At 47.1% G+C, this 21,618-nt stretch overlaps 1 protein-coding gene across 7 annotated transcripts in view; it reads right to left on the bottom strand.

Annotated features, from left to right (window-relative positions):
* The window catches only part of NRIP3 (nuclear receptor interacting protein 3), a 105,642-nt gene extending 85,003 nt beyond the window's left edge, over window positions 1-20,639 (bottom strand). Inside the window, exons 1-6 of one of the 7 annotated variants that reach the window (XM_089778636.1) lie at window positions 20,328-20,378; window positions 18,379-18,456; window positions 13,405-16,854; window positions 10,610-10,708; window positions 8,691-8,847; window positions 3,566-3,682 (exon numbers count right to left, since the gene is read on the bottom strand). Coding sequence is in view for 1 of the 7 variants with exons in the window: in XM_089778633.1 (XP_089634759.1) it covers window positions 1,824-1,896 (73 nt within the window). In the remaining 6 variants the exon portion in view is untranslated. Of the gene's footprint in view, window positions 1-1,823; window positions 2,473-3,565; window positions 3,683-8,690; window positions 8,848-10,609; window positions 10,709-13,404; window positions 20,206-20,327 lie in introns of those variants that run through there. The other 6 variants (XM_089778635.1, XM_089778634.1, XM_089778637.1 and 3 more) reach the window with 6 other exon arrangements.
* Window positions 20,640-21,618: the final 979 nt, after the last annotated feature.

Here is a 21,618-nt window from a genome sequence, read left to right as displayed (position 1 = left end):
CAGAAAAAACCCTTCTTTTGGAAGCCCCCTTATTCCTTGTGGAAAGAGGAATATAGAGGTGACCGAAAGATCATGTCTGCTCTTCCACTAAAAGAAGTGGAAGAACAAATGCATCCCTGGATGCAGAAGAGTTTTTCTGGGATATCTCCGGAATCCTGAAAAACTCCTGCAGTCTAGCCGTAACCTTGCTGGGTTGAGACAGGATGTTTAGGCTCTGGGGTGAGAATGAGGGATTTGGATGTGGAAAGGGGTGAGAGTTACAAGCTCTGGGAGGAAATCTGGATGCAGGAGAAGGTGGATAAGGGGACACTGACTCAGAGAGAGGGCGCTAGGCTGGGCAGTGTTGGGGTCAGATGTAGGGTTAGGGTATTAAGCAAGCCACAGACTTCTGGATGTGAGGGTTCAGATATTTGGGTTGGGGTATGTGAGGGGCTCAGGGCAGGGGATTCCAGTGTATGATAGGCTCAGATGTAGGTTCTGGGGAAAAGGGGAGTGCTGGAGTGTTATGATGCTGTGGCCAGATGGGCGCTTGGCCCCAATTTGGGGGGTTTTGGCCAGGCTTCATTTTTAAATAAAATATTGTGTCAAAAAAAAATTTCTGCATTGTCTTTATTTCTGAGAAGGGCAGGGAACCTGTCTTGAGTCAGGGGTCACTGACCCAAGAAAAGTCAGTTGGGGCCACACAAGTGAGATGCAAAAAAACCCTCCTCCATTCCCTCCTACCCCCCCAAGCTTCACTAATGTGGCCTGTAGCCAGATATGAACCCCATCTTGGTTTCCGTCCCCCCCTACCCCCAAGAGAGCAAGAGAAAGGCAGTCAGCCTTTGATGCCCTGGGAACACAGGTGTGCTGCCTGTCCCTGACTCTACCATAAACAGAAACCAGACAGTAAATGGGCTAGCTGACGACCCGGGGCCTCCCGCCGCCCTGATGGCTAGTACCAATAATTGACACGCCTGCACTGTTCCAGGAGAGGAATCTTCGCCCATCACATACCAGAGGTGCCGATTGTCTGCATTTTCCCAGGTGTGAATTATGCTTTGCACTCTTCCTGGGAAACTTGGCATTCAAAGCCATTTTTCCTAATTGGCCACTTGAGACCAGGAAGAAGTCTACGTGACCCAAGAGGTATAAAGAGGGGTTAGTAGCCCACCCCATTCGAGCTCCAATCATCTACACCTGCTGGCAGGTATTGATTGTCTCCCGAGGTCTGTGGGACGCCCAACCTCGCCCTACTTCTTCCCAAGGGATTGAGAGAAAGACGCTGGCCACGCCAAGTCTGGAACGCAGGGGTGAGAATATATACCTGTGAGGTGTCTATTTTGCATGCATTTAATAAGAGCTCAGAGAACCAAAAGGGTTTCATGGTACCTGTAAGTGACTTATGAGTGTAATTTCTGTCCTGTCCTTTGTAGTGGCTGTGTTAAATGTTACTACTGTATTACAGATAACAGCTAAGTTTACCCTGTGACAATAAAATAGTAACTGTTTAAGCTTTAACCTGACTCCCTCAGTTGCTGTAACAGAACCAAGCACAATTTAAAAGAACTGCAGCCAGTCATAAGGGACCCCGGCCTCAGCAGTTGAAGTCTCGGGTGTATAACACACACACCACTGACTGCCCTGACCATCGGCTGACATGGCCCCCAACTGTGTTGGTGGGAACAGGGGACATAGTACTGGGGAAGGGTGCTAGTGGGTGCTTTGGCAGGGAGCAGGGTGCCTGTGAGGACAAAGTTCTGTGGCTCGGGACAGGGGAATGAGGACAGAGTTCAGAGAGTGGGGATGGGAATGGGGACAGAGTTCTGTATGTGTAGACATACCCTTACTTGGTCCTGTAACTAAAGGCCAGTCCTGTTTTCCTGCTCCCTGGGACACAAAGGCTGGGAGTAGCATGCAGCCAGCATGTTCATTCACAGACAGTGCCTCACATCACTGAACAATCTTGGCCAGCTGTGGAATGGCATGGACAACACTAGGATTTCTATCAGATCCTGTTCACTGGAGAAGACAACTGTTATGATCTGGGAGATCTGAGGGTAGAGTCATTATAAAGACATTATAAAGGGGATTTCTAGTGCTTTGGCAGAGATATAAAGAAGAGAAAAAGGTTTCTTTTGTTCCATTACTCATTATAGACTTCCAGAAGAATATGCATTCTTATTCCTAAATTCTTTCTCTAATGGCCTTGTGTTATATTTGTTTTCTTCTATTTGACTTACCAGAAATCAAATGGACCTCAGAGGGACAGTTTAAGATGCACCTATCACTCCCACCATTCTTAATGTAGGAAAGCAAAACTTAGGGTGATATAGTACCAGGCAGCCGCCCCTCTTTCTCTAAACAAAATAAAACACAAACACTCATGGAAGAAGTAAAACATCTGCATTCAATGTAGACACACAAACCTTCAGCTACATCTGCCACATAACTGGTACCAAACTCTGTACATGCAACTAATGGTTCTGTACAGAGAGAATTGGAAGGAAAGAAAATAGTCACGCATAGATCACATACCATACATCATTTCCTTTCAAGTAAAACTATACTGTGTGAGGAAGTCTGAACATTATCTGTCTTCATCAGACAAAGCTCAAGCCAACTGTAATTAGCCCCTCAAATTAATTATCAATGATGCTGGGCTTTTCAAAGGAGATCTTGGGAGTTAGATGCCCAACTCTCATTGAAATGGGTGTGGAGTATCTAACTATCTTCCTTAGGCTCGCCTGAGAATCCCTGCCTAAATTCATCCCCATGGTTAGAAACAGCCAATATGATGCAAAAGAGAATTGTGAACATGCATCATGGTCCTCAAGGTTAAGCCTGCCCAGTCTGCCTCGCAGTCATATATGCCTATAAGTGGATTGTATTCAATATATTTCACATGAACACAGTTTTGTTTTCATTTAGTGTCAAATAATTCAGGCTACTTTTAAGAACATTCTGCAAGTTTCCACTTGCCTCAGACATTAAACCAAGGTTCATATCAACATACTGGTCTCTTTCACTGCAGGTTTCCTTGTGAATCAGAAGTAAACACTGTAGGGCCAAATTCTTAGCTGGTATCAACCAGTGTAATTCTATGACTATAGTGGAGCTACGCCAGTTTAGATCAGATGAGGATCTGGCCTTTAGGCTTGTCAGTAATAGGCATGTATTCTAAAGACAGCCTACAACATAGCTAACATAATTCATCTGAAGCCCTGTCTTGTATGTGCAATTAACGTTCAGAGCTTCACTTGAAATCAATGGGAGTTTTTTCATGTGGAAACACTGTTGAATGTAACCTTCATTTCTACATGTGGAATGCATCTGTTTTAATGATCCCTGTTGCTTTCCCATACATAGATGGAGGGAGAGAAACCATTTAAACAAAAAGACATAGCCAAGGATAGAGGATTGAATTTCATTTTTGAACTGTCTTCCCTTTGGAAAAACTGCCTGGAAAGACAATGGGTAAATCTGCTATACAGCCTGGCACCTAGCCACCTGGGACCCTTTGACATTAATGAGCATTGTTCTAGCCTTCTGACAAACATATACACTAGCATCTCTTTATACTCACCTCCACAACATGTGAAGCTATAAAGGATGTATCCTTTGTTACAACTACACTCAAAAGAACCTGGATGATTGATGCACGTATGGTCACATGTCCTTTCAAATGAACATTCATCAATATCTGTAATTTGTAAAAAGCTACATTAGTATCTCTTAGCATGGTCTAGGAAGCATTTATGAGCTAGCAAAATTGAATACAGAGAGACACAGATTTATATGACCTAAACAAATTTTTTTAGAGCTATTAGTCTGTAACACATTGAAGTAACAACTTTTAAGAGAGCAGTTAGTTTGCCAAGTAAGATATTTCTTGGCAAGTGAGTAAACAGAGGTTATATTTCTAATATCAATGTTTAAAATAAATTGCTGCAAGGTTCTCTTCCCTGCAAAAGACTGTTGGCAGGAAAAAAATGCTTCCAGGCACGGCAATGCAGAGTCAGTAGGAAAAATATTTTCAAAGTAACTTTCCATTTCCTTCTGCATTTGGCAAAACTGAGAAGCCAAATGTTTACCTCAACTATGCATGCCTCCAGCTTCCATCCCAGACACATTTCTCAAACTATTGTATACAGCCAAGCCCTAAGATACAACTGGATTTGCTCTGATCCTACAGACAGAGACAAACACCTACAGGATCTACATAGAGCAGTGTTTCTTAAACTGTGTTCCGTGGCACAGTTGGAGGTGTGCCGCAGAGAACAACAGAGTTCAAAATGGCCGCCCCTAAAGGGGCTGGTGAACTTTTTTTTTTTTCCTCAATAACTTCTCTCCAGCCTTTCCCCCCCCCCCCCCAACAAAAAAAATCCACAGTGTTCCCCATAAAAAAAATTGTTTGGTGTTCCTTGGTCTTAAAAAGTTAAAGAAACACTGATATAGAGCATTCCTAAAACTGAAATACCCACCTGAAGAAGTGAAAAAACAGACTGACAAAGCCAAAAAAGTATCAGACATGAACTACTTCAAGACTTGCGAACAGGTGAGCGCGAACAGGAATTTTAGAGAGGGAGTTCTCCAGGTAAAGAAGAAGCAGATACAGGACTCTTGAGGGAAGTGGGTATTGTGTTTGGGGCTTTCTTGCTGTGTGCTGAGCTTGTGTTTGTGAGTGAGGGTTGGTGTATATTCTTTTTTTGTTTTTGTTTTTGTTTGTTTTTCCCCGTGTTTGAGAGTGAGGCTTTTTTTTCCGACTTCCCCTTTGCCCTCCCCCTCCCCTACATGGAGTGTGTGCTGTGATTGGCAGGTGGAAACTGTTGGCTTCTAATTAAAGTTTGAATTCTAGAACCCTCTGCTGATTGGCTGAGCCTTGGTAGGGGGAGGAACTTTCAGGCACTCCAGGGCTTTATAAGGCAGTGGGCAAGAGACCAAGGAGCTTGCTAACAGGGAGTTTAGAGAGGGAATTTGGAAGGGTAGAGGGAAGGGCGTGAAGTTCTCTTGCCTTTCTTTTTAAATCCCTTCTCCAGGACAGCAGTGATAGATGGTGATTGGTCTGTTGTTGTTACCTGCACAGCGTGTGCCATGTTTGTCTTCCTCCCGGAAGAAAGAACAGATTTCATCTACACTAAATGCAAGCTTGTCGCCATTTTGGAAGAGAAAATTAGAGGACTGGAGGCCCAAATGTCTACCCTACGCTTGAGCAGAGAGGATGAAGACTTCCTCGATAGAAGGCAGCGTTTAATCCTTCAAACACAGCAGGCAGAGGAGCCAGTGAGGGCAGTATGGGACCAGGAAGAGAATAGGCAGCATGTAACTTCTAGAAGGGGGAAAAGGCCAGCATGGAAATCCCCCAATGCTATAGGTAAGTAATTGCTTTCAGGCTCTCTCCACAGACTCTGCAGTGCTGAATGCTTTGGAAGGGACCTCACAAGGAAGAAACCGGAAGGGAACACCATCTACTGGAAGGCACGGGATGCATAGTCCAAAAGAAAACGACGGGTGGTGGTGGTGGTTGAGGACTCCCGGCTAAGAGGGACTGAGCCATCCATGTGCCATCCGGACCTGGAATCTTGAGAGGTGTGCTGCTTACCGGGAGCTCGCATTCACGATGTGACTGAGAGGCTTACCAAACTGATCAAACCTTTAGATCGCTACCCCTTCCTGCTTCTCCACATGGCAACTAACGATACGGCCAAGAATGACCTTGAGCGCGTTACTACGGATTATGTAGCGCTGGGAAGAAGGATCCAAGAATTCGGAGTGCAAGTGGTGTTCTCGTCCATTCTCCCTGTTGAAGGGAAAGGACTGCATAAGGATCGCCGAATTGAGGAAGTAAATGTGCGGTTGTGCAGGTGGTGTCACAGAGAGGGCTTTGGTTTCTTCGACCATGGGACTCTGTTCTGGGCACAAGGACTGTTAGGAAGAGATGGGATCCACCTAACGAAGAGAGGAAGGAGCATTTTCGCAGGCAGGCTTGCAAACCTAGTGAGGAGGGCTTTAAACTAGGTTCGTCGGGGGACAGTGACCAAAACCCTGAGGGGAGTGGGAAAGTCGGATACCGGGAAGAAATGCAGGGAGGAACGAGCAAGAAAGGAGGACCCCGATTTGAATGGAGAAGATAGGGCGATCAACTGGTTACCTGAGGTGTTTGTACACTAATGCGAGAAACAGGAAGAACTGGAGGCCCTGGCCTAGTCCAAGAAATATGATTTAATTGGGATAACAGAGACTTGGTGGGATGACTCGCATGACTGGAGCGCTGTCATGGAAGGGTGTAGACTGTTCAGGAAGAATAGGCAGGGGAGAAAAGGAGGGGAAATTGCACTATATGTAAGAGAGAACTATGATTGCTCTGAACTCCAGTATAAAGAGGGAGAAAAGCCTGTTGAGAGTCTATGGGTTAAGTTTAAAGGAGCAAACAACAGCAGTGATGTTGTGGTTGGTGTCTGCTACAGGCCACCGAATCAGATGGATGAGGCAGATGAGGCTTTCTTCGGACAACTGAGAGAAGCTTCCAGATCGCAGGCCCTGGTTCTTGTCGGGGACTTTAATCACTCTAACATTAGTTGGGAAACCAATATGGCAGTACACAGGCAATCCAGGAAGTTTTTGGAGAATGTTGGGGATAACTTCTTGACACAAGTGCTGAAGGATCCGACTGGGGCCGTGCGCAGCTTGACCTTCTGCTCACAAACAGGGAGGAACCCTGGGAAGCAGTGATAATGAAATGGTAGATTTCAGGATCCTGAGCAAAGGAAGAAAAGAGAGTAGTAAAATACACACCTTGGATTCAAAAAAGCAGATTTTGACTCCCTCAGAGACCTCATGGGCCGAATCCCCTGGGATGCTAACATGAAGGGGAAAGGAGTCCAGGACAGCTGGCAGTATTTTAAAGAAGCCTTATTGAAGGCACAGAAAGAAACCATCCCGACGTGTAGCAAGAGAGGCAAACATGGTAGGAGACCGGATTGGCTTACAGGGGAAATCCTTGATGAACTTAAGCACAAAAAAGAAGCTTACAAGAAGTGGAAACTTGGACAAATGACCAGGGAGGGGTTTAAATGTATAGCTTGAGAATGCCAGGGGGTTATCAGGAAGGCGAAAGCACAAATGGAATTGCGACTGGCTAAGGATATGAAGGATAACAAGAAAGATTTCTACAGGCATGTTAACAAGAAGAAGGTGATCAGAGAGGTTGTGTGGCCCTTACTGCATGAAGGAGGTAACCTAGTGACAGATGATGTGGGGAAAGCTGAAGTACTCAATGCTTTCTTTGCCTCTGTCTTCAAGGACAAGATGGGCTCCCGTACTAATGCGCTAAGTGACGCAAGATGGGATGAAGATGGACAGCCCTTGGTGGGTAAAGAACAGTTTAGGAACTATTTAGAAAAGCTAAACGTACACAAATCCATGGGTCCGGACTTAATGCATCCGAGGGTACTGAGAGAGTTGGCAAATGTCATTGAGAAGCCTTTGGCCATTATCTATGAAAACTCGTGGAGATCGGGAGAGATCCTGGATGACTGGAAAAAGGCAAATGTGGTGCCCATCTTTAAAAAAGAGAATTAGGACAATTGAAGGAACTACAGACCAGTCAGCCTTACCTTAGTCCCCGGAAAAATCATGGAGGGGAACCTCAAGGAATCCATTTTGAAGCACTTGGAAGAGGGGAAAGTGACCAATCTGATTAGCTTCTACGATGAGGTAACTGGCTCTGTGGATATGGGAAAGTCAGTGGATGTAATATACCTTGACTTTAGCAAAGTTTTTGATATGGTCTCCCACAATATTCTTGCCAGCAAGTTAAGGGAATATGGATTGGATAAATGGACTGTAAGATGGATAGAAAGCTGGCTAGACTGTCCAGCCCAACAGGGAGTGATCAATGGCTCAATGTCAGCTTGGCGGTCGGTTTCTAGCAGAGTGCCCCAAGGATCTGTTCTTGGGCCGGTTTTGTTCAACATCTTTCTTAATGACCTGGATGAGGGGATGGATTGCACCCTCAGCAAGTTCACAGATGACACTAAGCTAGGGGGAGATATGCTGGTGGGCAGGGATAGGGTCCAGTGTGACCTGCATAGATTAGAGCATTGGGCCAAAAGAAATCTGATGAGGTTCAACAAGGACATGGAAGAATCCTAAGCATTGTTACAGGCTGAATGGCTAAGTAGCAGTTCTGCAGAAAAGGACCTGAGGATTACAGTGGATGAGAAGCTGGATATGAGTCAACAGTGTGCCCTTGTAGCCAAGAAGGCTAATGGAATATTAGTGTACATTAGGAGGAGCATTGCCACCAGATCTAGAGAAGTGATTATTCTCCTTTATTCGGCTCTGGTGAGGCCACATCTGGAATACTGTGTCCAGTTCTGGGCCCCCCACTACAAAAAGGATGTGGATGCATTGGAGAGGGTCCAGCGGCAGGCAACCAAAATAATTAGGGGGTTGGAGCATATGACTAGTGAGGAGAGTCTGAGGGAGTTGGGTCTGTTTAGTCTGCAGAAGCGAAGAGTGAGGGGGACTTTTGATAGCAGCCTTCAACTTCCTGAAGGGAGGTTTCAAAGAGGATGGAGAAAGGCTGTTCTCAGTGACGGATGGCAGAACAAGGAGCAATGGTCTCAAGTTGTGGTGGGAGAGGTCCAGGTTGGATATTAGGAAAAACTATTTCACTAGGAGGGTAGTGAAGCACTGGAATGAGTTACCTAGGGAAGTAGTGGAGTCTCCATCCGTAGAGATGTTTAAGTCTCGGCTTGACAAAGCCCTGGCCGGGTTGATTTAATTGGGATTGGTCCTACCTAGAGCAGGGGGTTGGACTTGATGACCTCCTGAGGTCTCTTCCAGCCCTATGGTTCTATGATTCTGTAAAAGAGAAAATAACAGAATTCCACTTGTCATTACCTGCAGTCCACAACTTAAACCCCTCCAACACATTATCCTCAATCTACAACCTATCTTGGAAAATGATCCCTCACTCTCAGATGGCTTGGGACAAAGACCTATTCTCGCTTACAGACAACCCCCCAACCTGAAACAAATTCTCTCCGGTAACCATGCTACACAGCTACATCATAAACATCCAGGAACCCAGCCCTGCAATCAGCCCTGACGCCAACGTTGCCCATATATCTATACAAGCGAATGGATTACTGGAGCCAACCACATAAGCCACCAAATCAGAGGTTCATTTAACTGCACATCCGGGAATGTAATCTATGCCATCAAATGCCAGCAATGTCCCACGGCAATATATATTGGACAAACTGGACATCCCTACAGGAAAGAATTAATGAACACAAATCAAATATCCGTAAAGGGAACATACAAAAACATGTTGGGGAACTACAATCTACCTGGGCATTTATTAACAGATCTTTAAGTGGCTGTTTTGTTACAGACCAATTCCACAAGCCAAATACACAGGGAAGGACTGGAACTACAATTCATTCACAAGCTTGATACACATGCTAATGGATTAAATAAAGATACCGGCTAGCTGGGACATTATCAGCCTACCAAACAATGAAGGTGCCAATGATTCTTTGTTTGTATAGTATCTGGTGTTAGTACTCTTCTTCTCCAATTGCCTACTAATGGTTCTTATCTGCCTCTTTTGACTATCCAGTCTTTAGATGTTTATAGACTATTTGTTTTTCCTGTTACATTTCAGCTCCGCTTTCCCCTTGATATTTTTATACCCACTACCTCTTCTTCCCCCCCTCCCATTTTTTTCCTTCTCCCTCGCCTCTGCCTTCTTCCCTATTTATTTTAGTTCTGGACATCCAACACTCTGGTCATCTGAAGAAGTGGGTTGTGACCACAAAAGTTCATGATCCCATCTACATGTTTTGTTAGTCTTTAAAGTGCTACCAGACTACTTGTTGTTTTTTAAGTTTATCCTGTACAGACTAACTCAGCTACCCCCTGAAGCTTAATCTTATTTGATTAGAGATGATAAAGTCATTCATCCTTCTGGAAAGCCAGACCCTTAAACTAAGCTGTTTAATTTTTTAACAATTCTCTCTCTCGCTCTGCAGTTCAGCAATTACCAACAGACGAGACCTATTGGGTCATTTTTCCCTGCCCATGCCAATGTCTGATTCTCAAGTTCTGTCTAATTCTAAATGCAATTCTAAATACAGTAAATACTACAAGTCTAAATTCTAAAAAGGGACTTCATCACTTGTTTGGCCCGCCGTAAATAATTCTACTCAAGTCTTGATATTTACACCCTTCAAATGCTTGTTCTAATAAATTAGACTGAGGGCCTGAGCCTTGCATACCTTGCCTCGTGGATTAGCAGGCTACATTTATCTCCATTGTACCACTAATGCATTACTATCTCCTGATTTAAAAAAAAGAGGCCATACTGGAGATAGGGAAAGGTATCAAAGGCAAAGCATAGATACTTTGTACTCGTATGCTCCATAACTAGGGCTGTTGTTACAGTGACCATGTGGAATGGGATTGTGATGCTTTTCCTGCCTTCAATGCTTCCCCAGTGCTCTCCAATGGCCAGAAATATATGCACTGGCTTTTTCTCAGGATGCACTAGTTTCCCTATGAGATTAGTGTATTTGCCTAGCTATGTATACAGGTGCGTTACCAAAAATACAAAAACTACCTTTACACGTCTTCCCATCAGACTGGAGTGTAAATCCGACAGGACAGCTGCAGTGAACTCCAGTGCGGTCACAGCCACCGTTATTTACAGCACATGTTTCTAACAGAGAAAATAAAGCTAATGTTTGTACAGAAATGTTGTAAGGGAAATAAAGAAGCATGTGGCTCTAGCTGTGGCCCACTCCATTTCTATTCAGCCGTATTATATATTTAGAGAGGGAAGAAAATATCTGTGTTTCTTGTACCTTTTCCTGTCTAATTTATGTATATACCAGTTTTAGCAAGACACCTGGCTGGGGACCAGCAGCCACAACCTCTCCCCAAACTCCATCAAACTTACAGAGCCTTGAGGAAGCCTCACAGAACTTTTATTCTCCATATGCACCTTATCTCTGGAAAATTTCATCCAGAAACACAAATTAGGCTACCATTTCTAGGCTCTCTCTCTCTGCTCCAGACCAGTCTCCTGCCCAAAATAAACTCTTGGCCTGCATCTCCAACTTCTCCTCGTGAATGCCATCAGCTCAAACAGCAGATAAAGAATTCCTAATGCTGCTCCCCAAAGGTCTCTTCACTACTTTCTCAGTCACTGGGGGTATGTCTACACTACAAAGTTAGTTCGAACTAACTTTCATAAGCGCTACACTTGCGCTCCGTTAGTTCGAATTTAATTCGAACTAACGGAGCGCTTAGTTCGAACTCGGAAAACCTCATTTTACGAGGATTAAGCCTAGTTCAAACTAGCTAGTTCAAATGAAGGGGTGTGTAGCCCCTTAATTTGAACTAGTGGGAGGCTAGCCCTCCCCAGGTTTCCCTGGTGGCCACTCTGGACAACATCAGGGAAACTCTACTGTCCCCCTCCTGGCCCCGGACCCCTTAAAGGGGCACGGGCTGGCTACTGTGCCCGTGCCAGGTGCAAGCCTGCCAGAACCCAGCCAGCAGACCCTGCACCTGGCACGGATCGAGCCACCCACCTGATGCCCCCCAGCCCTCCCCCTCTTCCCGGGACCAGGCTAGCGGCTCCCAGGAGCTTGCCCGGGACCGCAAGAGGCGGGCACCCACCTGGGCTAGTGCAGAGATCGTGGACGAGGTACTAGGCACAGGAAAGTGGCCGTCTAGGGCAGGAGAGCTGCCAGCCTGGCCACCCAGGAGCAGGTGTGCAAGAGAATCAAGGGGGTCCACTGAGACCCCTGACCCTGAGCCCTGAGCTTACAATGGCCATCCTGGGTCAGACCAAAGGTCCATTTAGCCCAGTAGCCTGTCTGCCGACAGCGGCCAACCCTAGGGACCCTGGAGGGGATAGACCGAAGACAGTGACCAAGCCATTTGTCTCGTGCCATCCCTCTCCAGCCTTCCACAAACCTTAGCAGGGACACCACTCCTACCCCTTGGCTAATACCACTCCATGGACCCCAGCCTCCATGACTTGATCTCACTTCCCTTTAAACTCTGTTCTAGTTCTAGCCTTCACAGCCTCCTGCAGCAAGGAGTTCCACAGGTTGACTCTTTGCTTTGTGAAGAACAACTTTCTCTTACTAGTTTGAAGCCTGCTACCCATTCCTTTCCTTTGGTGTCCTCTAGTCCTTCTTTATGGGAACTAATGAAGAACTTTTCTGTATGCACCCTCTCCACCCCACTCATGCTTTTAGAGACTTCTATCCTGTCCCCCCTCCGTCTCCTCTTCTCTAAGCTGAAAAGTCCCAGTCTCTTTAGCCTCTCTTCATATGGGACCTGTTCCCAACCCCTGATCATTTTAGTTGCCCTCTCCTCTCCCAGCCTCTCTCTTCCCCTCTCCCACCTCCTTTTCCCAGTCTCCCCCAGTTTTGTTCAATAAAGACAGATTCCATTTTGGAAGACACGTTATCTTTATTTTGTACATCAAGAAGAGGGGCTAGGGAAGGGTAAGTGGAAGGAGGTGAGGGAGGGATGGGGCACGAGCCCCCGATGGGGAGGACTGGGCTGGCTCTGCGGGCTTCTGGGGGTGGAACCTCTCCTGCAGCCCCCCAATTGCCCCTTCTCCCCAGATGGCAGCCTGTGGCAAGTGCAGCCAGGCTGGTGGCCGAGTGGTGTGATGTGCCCAGTGTGGGTAGTCCGGGCAATTCAAGCCAGGACTGCTTTGCAAGCAGGGCACCCCTGAGAACTGTCTGTCCGGGGTGGGGGTCGGGACCCTTTAAGCACAGCCCTCGGCTAGCCTGAGAAAGCATCTCCACGCTCTAAGTTCTTCTCTGATGCCCTGCCGGCACTGCTTCCGGCCATCCTTAAGCCTGGTTCAGGGTCCACTTAATGTGGACATGCTAGTTCGAATTAGCAAAACGCTAATTCGAACTAGTTTTTTAGTCTGGATGCGTTAGTTCGAATTAGCTTAGTTCGAATTAACTAATTCGAACTAAGTTAGTTCGAATTAACGTTGTAGTGTAGACATACCCTGGGAGAACTCCTGGCTGTCACTCCGGCTGTAACCTGGGCCTCATCTTTGACTTTCTTCCACAAGCTCAGTGTCAGGAATCAGACCCATGGCAGAACCACTCTCCCAACACAAGCACAGCGGGCCTGTAACAGGCAGCCTGATTGGCTACCTCACCTGACTGTCTGGAAGAATCAGCTAGGAGACTGAGTTCTAAAACCAGCAGCAGATCAGTGGCTGCTCAAAGCATTCACCCATAGTTGTGACAGCTCCTAGCCCTGCTCCTGTTTCAGCTCACTCTAGGTAACCAAGTTATGAACAATGGGTCTGATTCCTGACTTCCTAAGTTTAGCTCTGATTGTTGGCTCTGGCACTTGGGAACTCAAGCACACCTGCAGTCTGCCAAACAACTACACCAACACCAAGCAGATCAAGACCATCAGGTTGCTACTAATCTGGTCACAGAGGACGAATATGTGGCTCCTGGCCAGAAAATAGGTAAAGGCTTCCTTCCATCATCCTTTTTCAAAATATGTTTTCTGTGTAGTGACAGTATAAAATGTAGAAAAAACATATTTATAGGGGGAACTGGAGTCAATATTTCATGAGCATTTGGTTACCATTTTAATCAGATAATTAATTTGCATATTATAGTCTTGACATCCGTTTTAGACTGGGAAAAGCTCTCCACCAAGAATCAGGTGCAGACATAAGTGTAAGCAACTGATTTTGCCTTTTGATCCAGCAGACAATACTAAATATATGTTCATCTTGGTGAGGAAACACAAACAGAACAAGACTCGAGACTAACTCCGGACGGACCATTGTCAGTCCGCACCCCGAGTCCACTAAAGCCTGTCGCGGCACCCCTTCCACCCATATTTGGGTGGTTACTCTAGCTCGTGGGTCGTGACAAGGGGGCACTCCCAAAGAGACCCCTTGCCCGAATGAGCAATCCATGAAGGGGCATTTGCGCTTGAAATGTCCCTCCTGTCCACACTCATAACACCGGGGCCGGGGGATCGTAGCTTCCCCCGTCCCTGTGCCAGCTGCCTCTGGTCGATGTACCCCTCCGCCTGTATTTGCTGGGAGTCCCTCCTTTCCTATTTCGGGCCTGCTTCTGGCCACCCCTCGACCTAGGCCCCAAGTGCCCTCTCCACTGGAGCTAATTCCCCTTTCAGGACATCCTCGGCCCTTCGGCGGTTGGTCCGTCCCACCCTCTCTGTCCCCTCTCCCGGGGCCTCCGGGCGTCTCGGCCGCCACGTAGTTCTCCATCAAGGCGACCGCGTCCGTTAGGCCTTGGGGGCAATGCCTGCGCACCCATTGCTGGGCCCCCGGGGGAAGAATCTGCAAAAACTGTTCTAATGCCACGATGTTGGTTATCTGAGCGCTCTCTCGCTTCTCTGGTCCCAACCATCTCCATGCCAGCTCTTTTACCTTTTGTGCCACGGCCTGAGGTCGGGCTCCCTGGGGGTATCGCTCAGCTCTAAACTGCTGGCTGTATGTTTCAGGGTTCACCCCCATCTGGTCTAATATGGCCTCTTTGACCTTATAATATTTCAAGGCCTCCTGGGGGCTTAAGCTCTGGTAGGCTAGTTGCGCCGATCCCGTGAGATAGGGGCTAGCAGTGTGGCCCAGTGGTCCTCGGGCCACCGGGCCGCTAAGGCCACTCTTTCGAAGGTCACCAAGTACGCTTCGGGGTCATCCAGCGGTCCCATCTTAGTTAGCCTAATTGGTAATTGGTCACTCCCCCAAGTCCCTCCTCCCTATCCCCGACAGGCCCGGCCCTGATTCCCTGGCTTACCCCTTTTTGCAGCCACCGTTCCTGCTGCTGAGTCATTTCCCTCACCAGCTGGCACTGCTGTTCTTGGCCTTGTGCGGCCAGTTGCTGTAACAACTGCACCTGATGCTGTTGTTGGAGCAGCTGTTGCTCCTTGAGCCACTCAAACATTTGTGTTGGGTCCATGACAGCAGCTTTCCTCCGCTTCTCTTGCGGACGGCGCCTTCTACCCCTTGTGGGATTCCCTGCCGTCCCGTGCCTGGTTGGGGTTAATCGACAACAACCAGTCTCTCTCTTCCCCTTTTTTTGGGGGGGAGGGGATCACCCCCTTTTAGTCTAGGGGTTCACTGCCCACATTCTCCACCACCTGTAATGATCCCGGCCCCTTCCCCGGGGTGAGGGGATGTTATCTTGCACTGCTTCATCTCTCGGGCGTTTCCCCGGTACCTGACCGGGGCGGAGGGGGACCTGGGCCCACCACCTCTCCAGGTCCCAGCCCAGGACCCTAAGGGAGTGCGTCTGAGACGCGCTGCCCGACCGGGGGAGCTACGGCCGCAACGCACCGGTCCCTGGGGTTCCTACCCCGTCCTGGGCTACTTCCTCCACCCTCTTAGGTCTGCCAGTCCTGGTCTGGTTCAGCGGGGTCTCAGGGTTGACTCACCCACTCCAGTCCTAGGGCGCTCGGTTATCGGTCTTGGTCCGTGCAACAGTCCTGCCGCCCCGCCGCCGTCTGGCGCGAGTCTCCGCGCCCCGCTTGCCGGGGCTCCGTCCCTTTGATCCTCTCCCTTTGTGTCCTGGCCGCCCGGCTTTTAAACCTGGCGCCCCTGCTCAGGGATGCCGGCGCCTGCGCCTTGCGGGAGGGGCCGGGTGTGTGCGTGGGCAGCCCCTCCGGGCGAAGACTCCTGCGCCTGCGCCGGCCGCCGTCCCTGGGCCAGCGCATTAGAGCCGCTCGGGCATCCCCGCAGCGATTTCCCACGGCGCCCCTGGCGCAGGGTTGGGGCTTGCGATCCCCGCCGCCCTGCCCCCGCCTACGCCGGCAGCTGCCGCCGAACAAGCGTGGCAGAGCTGCTCAAGCGTTTCGGCGCCTGTCTCCCGCGGCGCCCCAGTCCCTAAAAAAGGCCCCCTAAATCTATATTCACATACCTAAATCAGTAGCCTGATTTTCCAAGACACTCACCATCTACCATGCTCACTGAAGTTTTTGGCAATTAGAACATTTATTAGTACACGCGCAAATATAGCTTACATGTGGCTAGTGTTAAATTAAAAATTTGACATTAGCCTACAGCAAGTGCACTCTGCCAACCCTTGTGTCATCTGATGGGCCCTGGTTGACTTTTCTCATTTTAGGGTACAAAAGACCAATCCTAAAACACATTCTGGATTTTTTGAGAGGCACTAAAATCACTGGTACCAGCAGCCATGCAACTAAACAGAGAGGTGGGGGCCCACCAGGAATTAACCCTGGTGGACCAGATTCGGGAGCTGCGACTGCCTGTACCTGCACACTCCTAACCAATGTGTAGGGCTCTTCACACGAGCAAATAAAGTACAAGAAGAAGTTGAAGCTAGACAAACTCATAGTAGAAATAAGGCACTTTCTTCTCCTCTTCCATGCCAGTGCTTTTCAAAAAGGTAACTTCCATAACTCTGTAGCCAAAGTAAATCTAAGGAGCTGGACAGAAATAATGGCTGCATTTGTTTTCTTTTTAAGATTGGCAGGGCGGGGAGGTTAAATCATACACAAATATATAATTCAGTTTTTAATTTAGCAAGTTCCTGGCCTACATATATGACATAAGGAGTCAACAGCTTATCACAAATATTCTCATAGAACCCTTTTTGCAGTCCTACCTATGAATTAAACAGGAACTGGTGATAGTACAGTCTCTGGCACACATGCTATGGCCAAATAGCATGGAGTACTGCTGTCAATTTACCTTCACACATTTTCCCTTCACCACTGTAACCTAGCTTGCACATGCACTTGTATAGCTTTGGAATGTTTTGACAAATAGCATCTGGATGACAGTCATCAGTCCCTTGGCACTCTCATCCACATCTGTAAAAAAAAAAAAAAACCAGATTCAGGAGAAATGTCAGAGAGTGCATGAGAATGTTTGGTTGCTTGCTGAATAGCCATGTGTGTGTGCGCATGTGCATGCTCACATGCATGTTCAAGATACACACACAGACATGCTACATGATGGTCATATATGTGGATGTGTGCATGCTAGCCTAAGTGTGCATGATTGTGTATGTGCATATATTTGCACAAATATCTACATTTATACATAATGGGCAGATCTTCAGGTAGTATTATTTGGCATAACTCCATGTACTTACACTGATTAACAGCAGATGATTCTGTGTATGGAACTAAGAATCAGATACACAGACAGAATTAATCTATAGACACCCCCCACTCCAAAAAAAAAAACACAACCAGTAATTGGGAAGCATGACATTCTTCAACAAAAAGGTCCAACAAAAATTGAACACTTGATCTATCAAGAGTTTCAAAATCACAACCCCAGACCCATTAAACTTTTATGTACCATTAAACAGATGGTTATTCACATGTTTTTTATTGCTCCCAAATTAGCTTTTTTAAATAAAAAATGAAAGTCTGCTGAGCAATGTTGCTGAAACACACAGCAGGCAGTCGCCTTTCAAGCAGCACATAGTGTACATAGTTAAAGCATTTGGCTGGAAACTTCAGTGCAGGAGCAGTGAGGAATGAGGAAAAAAAGCAGCAAAATGAAGGAGCTATAGACAGACATCAGAGAAGAATGACAGGGAGAGAAAGGCATCATCAGAAAGGGAGCTTCTAGGGCAATTGAAAAGGATGAAAATCAGCACAAACAGAATGAGGTCCCATGAATGATCAAGGGGAAGGAGATCAGCAGAAAAGGCAAATCAGAAGGCTAGATTGGTAGGAAAGGAAATCCTAGGCAGGAAGGATTTGAGACTGCAGGCAAATCAGCAGAGTGAAGGTCCTTCTTCTGGAGTCTTAATACTGTATTTAGGTGCCCAAGCTTCCATCCACCCCAATTGGACCATGTTGTAACAGAGAGATTATAAATGGAAGATAAGGTGTTCCATGAGACAATCACATGGATAACCTCTTTCTTCCACATATTATCACCTACCATTCCATAACAACTACAGCAGTTACTTATAAGGAAGAATATTAATACAGTTTTAGTTTCTCTGACTGCATTTTAGAAGCAGGGAACAAGACAACAGACTAACATCATGTAACCAAGCAACTCAAGTAGCCTATGATCAGCCTACTGAGCCTCAGACTACGTCTATACTACGAGTTTCCTTGGCAAAAAATGTGCTAATGAGGGACTCATTTGCAAGAATTGCGATCTCATTTGCATATTTTCTGCCGATCCGTTTTTCCGCTGGGGTTTTTGCTCAAAAACAAGCAGTGTGGACGTTTCCTTTTTGTGCAAAAACCCCTTTTTCCACACAGATCTTTTTTTCCGAGAAAACTCGTAGTATAAACATTGCCTCAGTGACCCACTGAACAGAGATCGCACATCTTTGGACTAGATAATAGTGATGGATGTCTTACCAAATACCTCTGATCCAGATCATCAGGAAATGAGAGAAAGACCAATGCTGGAGTGGCAAGATTACCATAAGGTAGGATCTTGGGATAAGATAAGGAAAACCATTTTAACAGGAGTTTTTTATTCTTAGTAGCTGTCAGCAAAGAAGGTTCTGGAGACAAGAGCAATTACCAGTCTACCTTCAATTTGATATGGGTATATGTAGGACTGAAAAAGAACACTGGCATAGGACACAAGAAATTAGTGGTCAACAAACCTTAAATGTGTAAAAATAAAGCTCATGCATCTCAAAGTAACTACTACCACACTTCTCATCCATACATCTGCATGCTGGGGTGTTTGTAGAGATGTGCCTGTCCATTGCAAGCACTGTTACAGAGAGGACACACTTAAGAGTGTTTTTATTTCAAAACAGATACTGTGCCTTGTACATAATGCCTTGTACATACTGGTTATGGGGCATTAAGGGGGATTTATTGTTATGTATTCCTTTGATCTCCAGAATATACATGAAGAACAGGTAGCATTAATGTATGTTGCAGAATGGAAGCCAATTTATTGTACACATAGGCTGAGATTTCTGCTGCTGAAGGTAGTCACAGCTGGAAAGAGAGGTTTTGGGTAAGGAAATAAAGAGCAATCACTGAAATCTCAAATTGGCAGCAAAAGTTTGGAGGGAGAAGATGAATGAAAAATTATTAGGCTTATTCTACATTTAATAGAACACAGTTTATACTGTGATGCATCAATCTTGTACTTCTAAAATTTTTAAAAAACACTAAACATCTGTTTGCTATATGAAGTCCTCCAATGGGGAAACAAAAATTTTAAATAATCTCCACCTTCAAAATAAAAGTTGTCACAAATATTTACCACTGCCCATATTACAAACCAACTAAAGCAATCTAATGGGTGCAGAGTTTTACGTTTCACATTTTAATTCAGTTAAATTATTTTTCATTTCATATTCTCTTATTTGAAAAATGCCAGCTGGTGCTGTAGAACTACTGTATTCATCTTGGTCAGGACTTGTCCAGCTCCCTATTGAGAAATTAGCATGTTTTAAAAAATAAACCCCGTGTGTTTCACAACTTTCACAACGCAAACGAAAACAGAAAATAATAATAGGGAAGTGCAGCTGCGTATCTGAGCTCTCCCCATCTTTCTATAATAATAATAATTAATGGAGATTGCCTATCTCCTAGAACTGGAAGGGACCTTGAAAGGTCATGGAGTCCAGTCCCCTGCCTTCACAGCAGGAGCAAGTACCATCCCTGACAAATTTTTGCCCCAAATCCCTAGACGGCCTCCTCAAGGATTGAACTCAGAACCCTGGGTTTAGCAGGCCAATGGATGCTTTAGAGCTGGAGGTGGGTTCGAGCTCATTTCTAATAAAATAACTAAATAAATTGAAAGCACGGGAAAAGCACGTGTAACTTTAGAGAGACAAGGTGGCTAAGGAGGCAACCCCATTTTTATTGAACTCACGCCATTCCCCACAACACAACACATCTCTGAAGATCCATGGATCCTACACATGGCCACTAATTGGTGTCTCTAAGCCAGGGCACTATGTGCCCGAGGGTGGGCTGGAGAGTGAGGTTTCACCCCCGTGTCTCTAACACTCTCGGGCTGGCGGCTGCAAGCCCGCTGCCTGCGAGTGTCACTCAGACATGGGCGCGGCCTTGCCGAGTCGCTGGGACGGCTCCGCACAGGCTGAAAGCTGCGCACGTGCCGAAGTGCCTGCCGGACCAAACCGCTATTAACAAACAAACGTCACCAGTGCTGCCCCGAGCACCGGCTCTGAGTTTAACCCCCTCCCCCCCCCCGCGGTAAGCCGCGCTCATTGCTAAGCGCTGGCAGGCTCCTGCGGGTACCGGTCTGAGTGCAGCCCGGCCGCCCGCCCGCACGCTCTCCGCGGCACAGCCCGGCCGGCGCCTCGGTCACTCACCGGGCAGGAGCTCGGCCGCGCGGAGCAGGAGCGGTGGGAAGGCGGCGGCCGCACCCCATGGAGCTCGCAGCCGCCGGGGGCAGGCGCGTCCCTCGGCGGGACCCGGAGCAGGAGCAGGAGGTGGTGGCGGCGGAGGCGCCCAGCCTGCCTCGCACTGGCAGCCGCGCGCGGCGCGGGCAGGGGGTGCAAAGGGGCTGGCGGCGGGGTCTCCCCCCCATGGCTCTCAGGGGCCACTCCTCAGGCCGGCCCCCAGAGCCCGCAGTGCCTCTAGGCTAGCTCTGCCTATAGGCGTGTCACCCCCTTACACGTGCACAGCTCCCCCCCCCTGCGGCCGCGCCCCTCCCCGCGGCACAAATAGCTGCCACCCCGCAGAGGCCAGGCAAAATACTCCGCCAGACACTTCCACAGGCCCTACCCCTAGAGATAACCCTCCACTCCCACATACAAGACACCACTACAGAAACACCTGCTAGGACACACATCCAGAAACCACACAATCATCCTACACAGCCCTTCAGTTACACACACCCACATAATACCCATGCCCACATGCCAGCTCTCCTCCCCAAACATTCCTTGCTGGTATACTCAAACTCCACTCACCTCCCTAGGCCTTGACAATGGGTGTCAAAGAAATAGGTGCAGCTAAAATGGTGCTGAAAAGATTTCAGCTGCACATGTAGCCAGAGAAAAACTGTCTCCTCATTCATTTTCTGAAAGGCCCAAAATGTTGTTTCATTCCCAATGTAATCAAACCGATGCAAACATCCAAAAGGTTCAATGCACACACACGCTGTACCTATTCATGTTACATACAACTCACATCCATATACAGAATAGTGATAGAAATGTAGCCGTGTTAGTCTATGCGGGTACCCATGGCTGTGCCGCTGATCTGGAGGTATAAGTTGTTCTCAAACTGGAAATAATTGTGGGTGAAAACAAAGTTACATAGGTCTGCTATCAGGTTGGCAGTAGTGTCCTCTGGGATAGTGTTTCTAAAACAGATAGACAAGATCACAAAGAAAAAACAGTTTCTTGCCATTTTAACCAGAAAGGACACTCTCTCAATGACTTAACCACCTGCATTCTGCTACAAAGACCTTTTACATCTGCACTTGAAAGGGAATCCTCTGAACTGTCATTCATGTTAAAATTCGACACTCTCCAAAAAGGAATGAACAAACACTCAAGCTATCTTACCCATTACCAAGATAGCTTCCCCAATTATCACCTCTAACACCATTAACTCACAAACATCCCACTCTCCCCACCTCTAATATCAATTCAC

This window comes from Pelodiscus sinensis, chromosome 5, assembly GCF_052426305.1.
Source record: "Pelodiscus sinensis isolate ZL-2025 chromosome 5, ASM5242630v1, whole genome shotgun sequence".
Lineage (NCBI taxonomy): Eukaryota > Metazoa > Chordata > Testudines > Trionychidae > Pelodiscus > Pelodiscus sinensis.
This window is presented reverse-complemented; position numbering and strand designations above follow the sequence as displayed.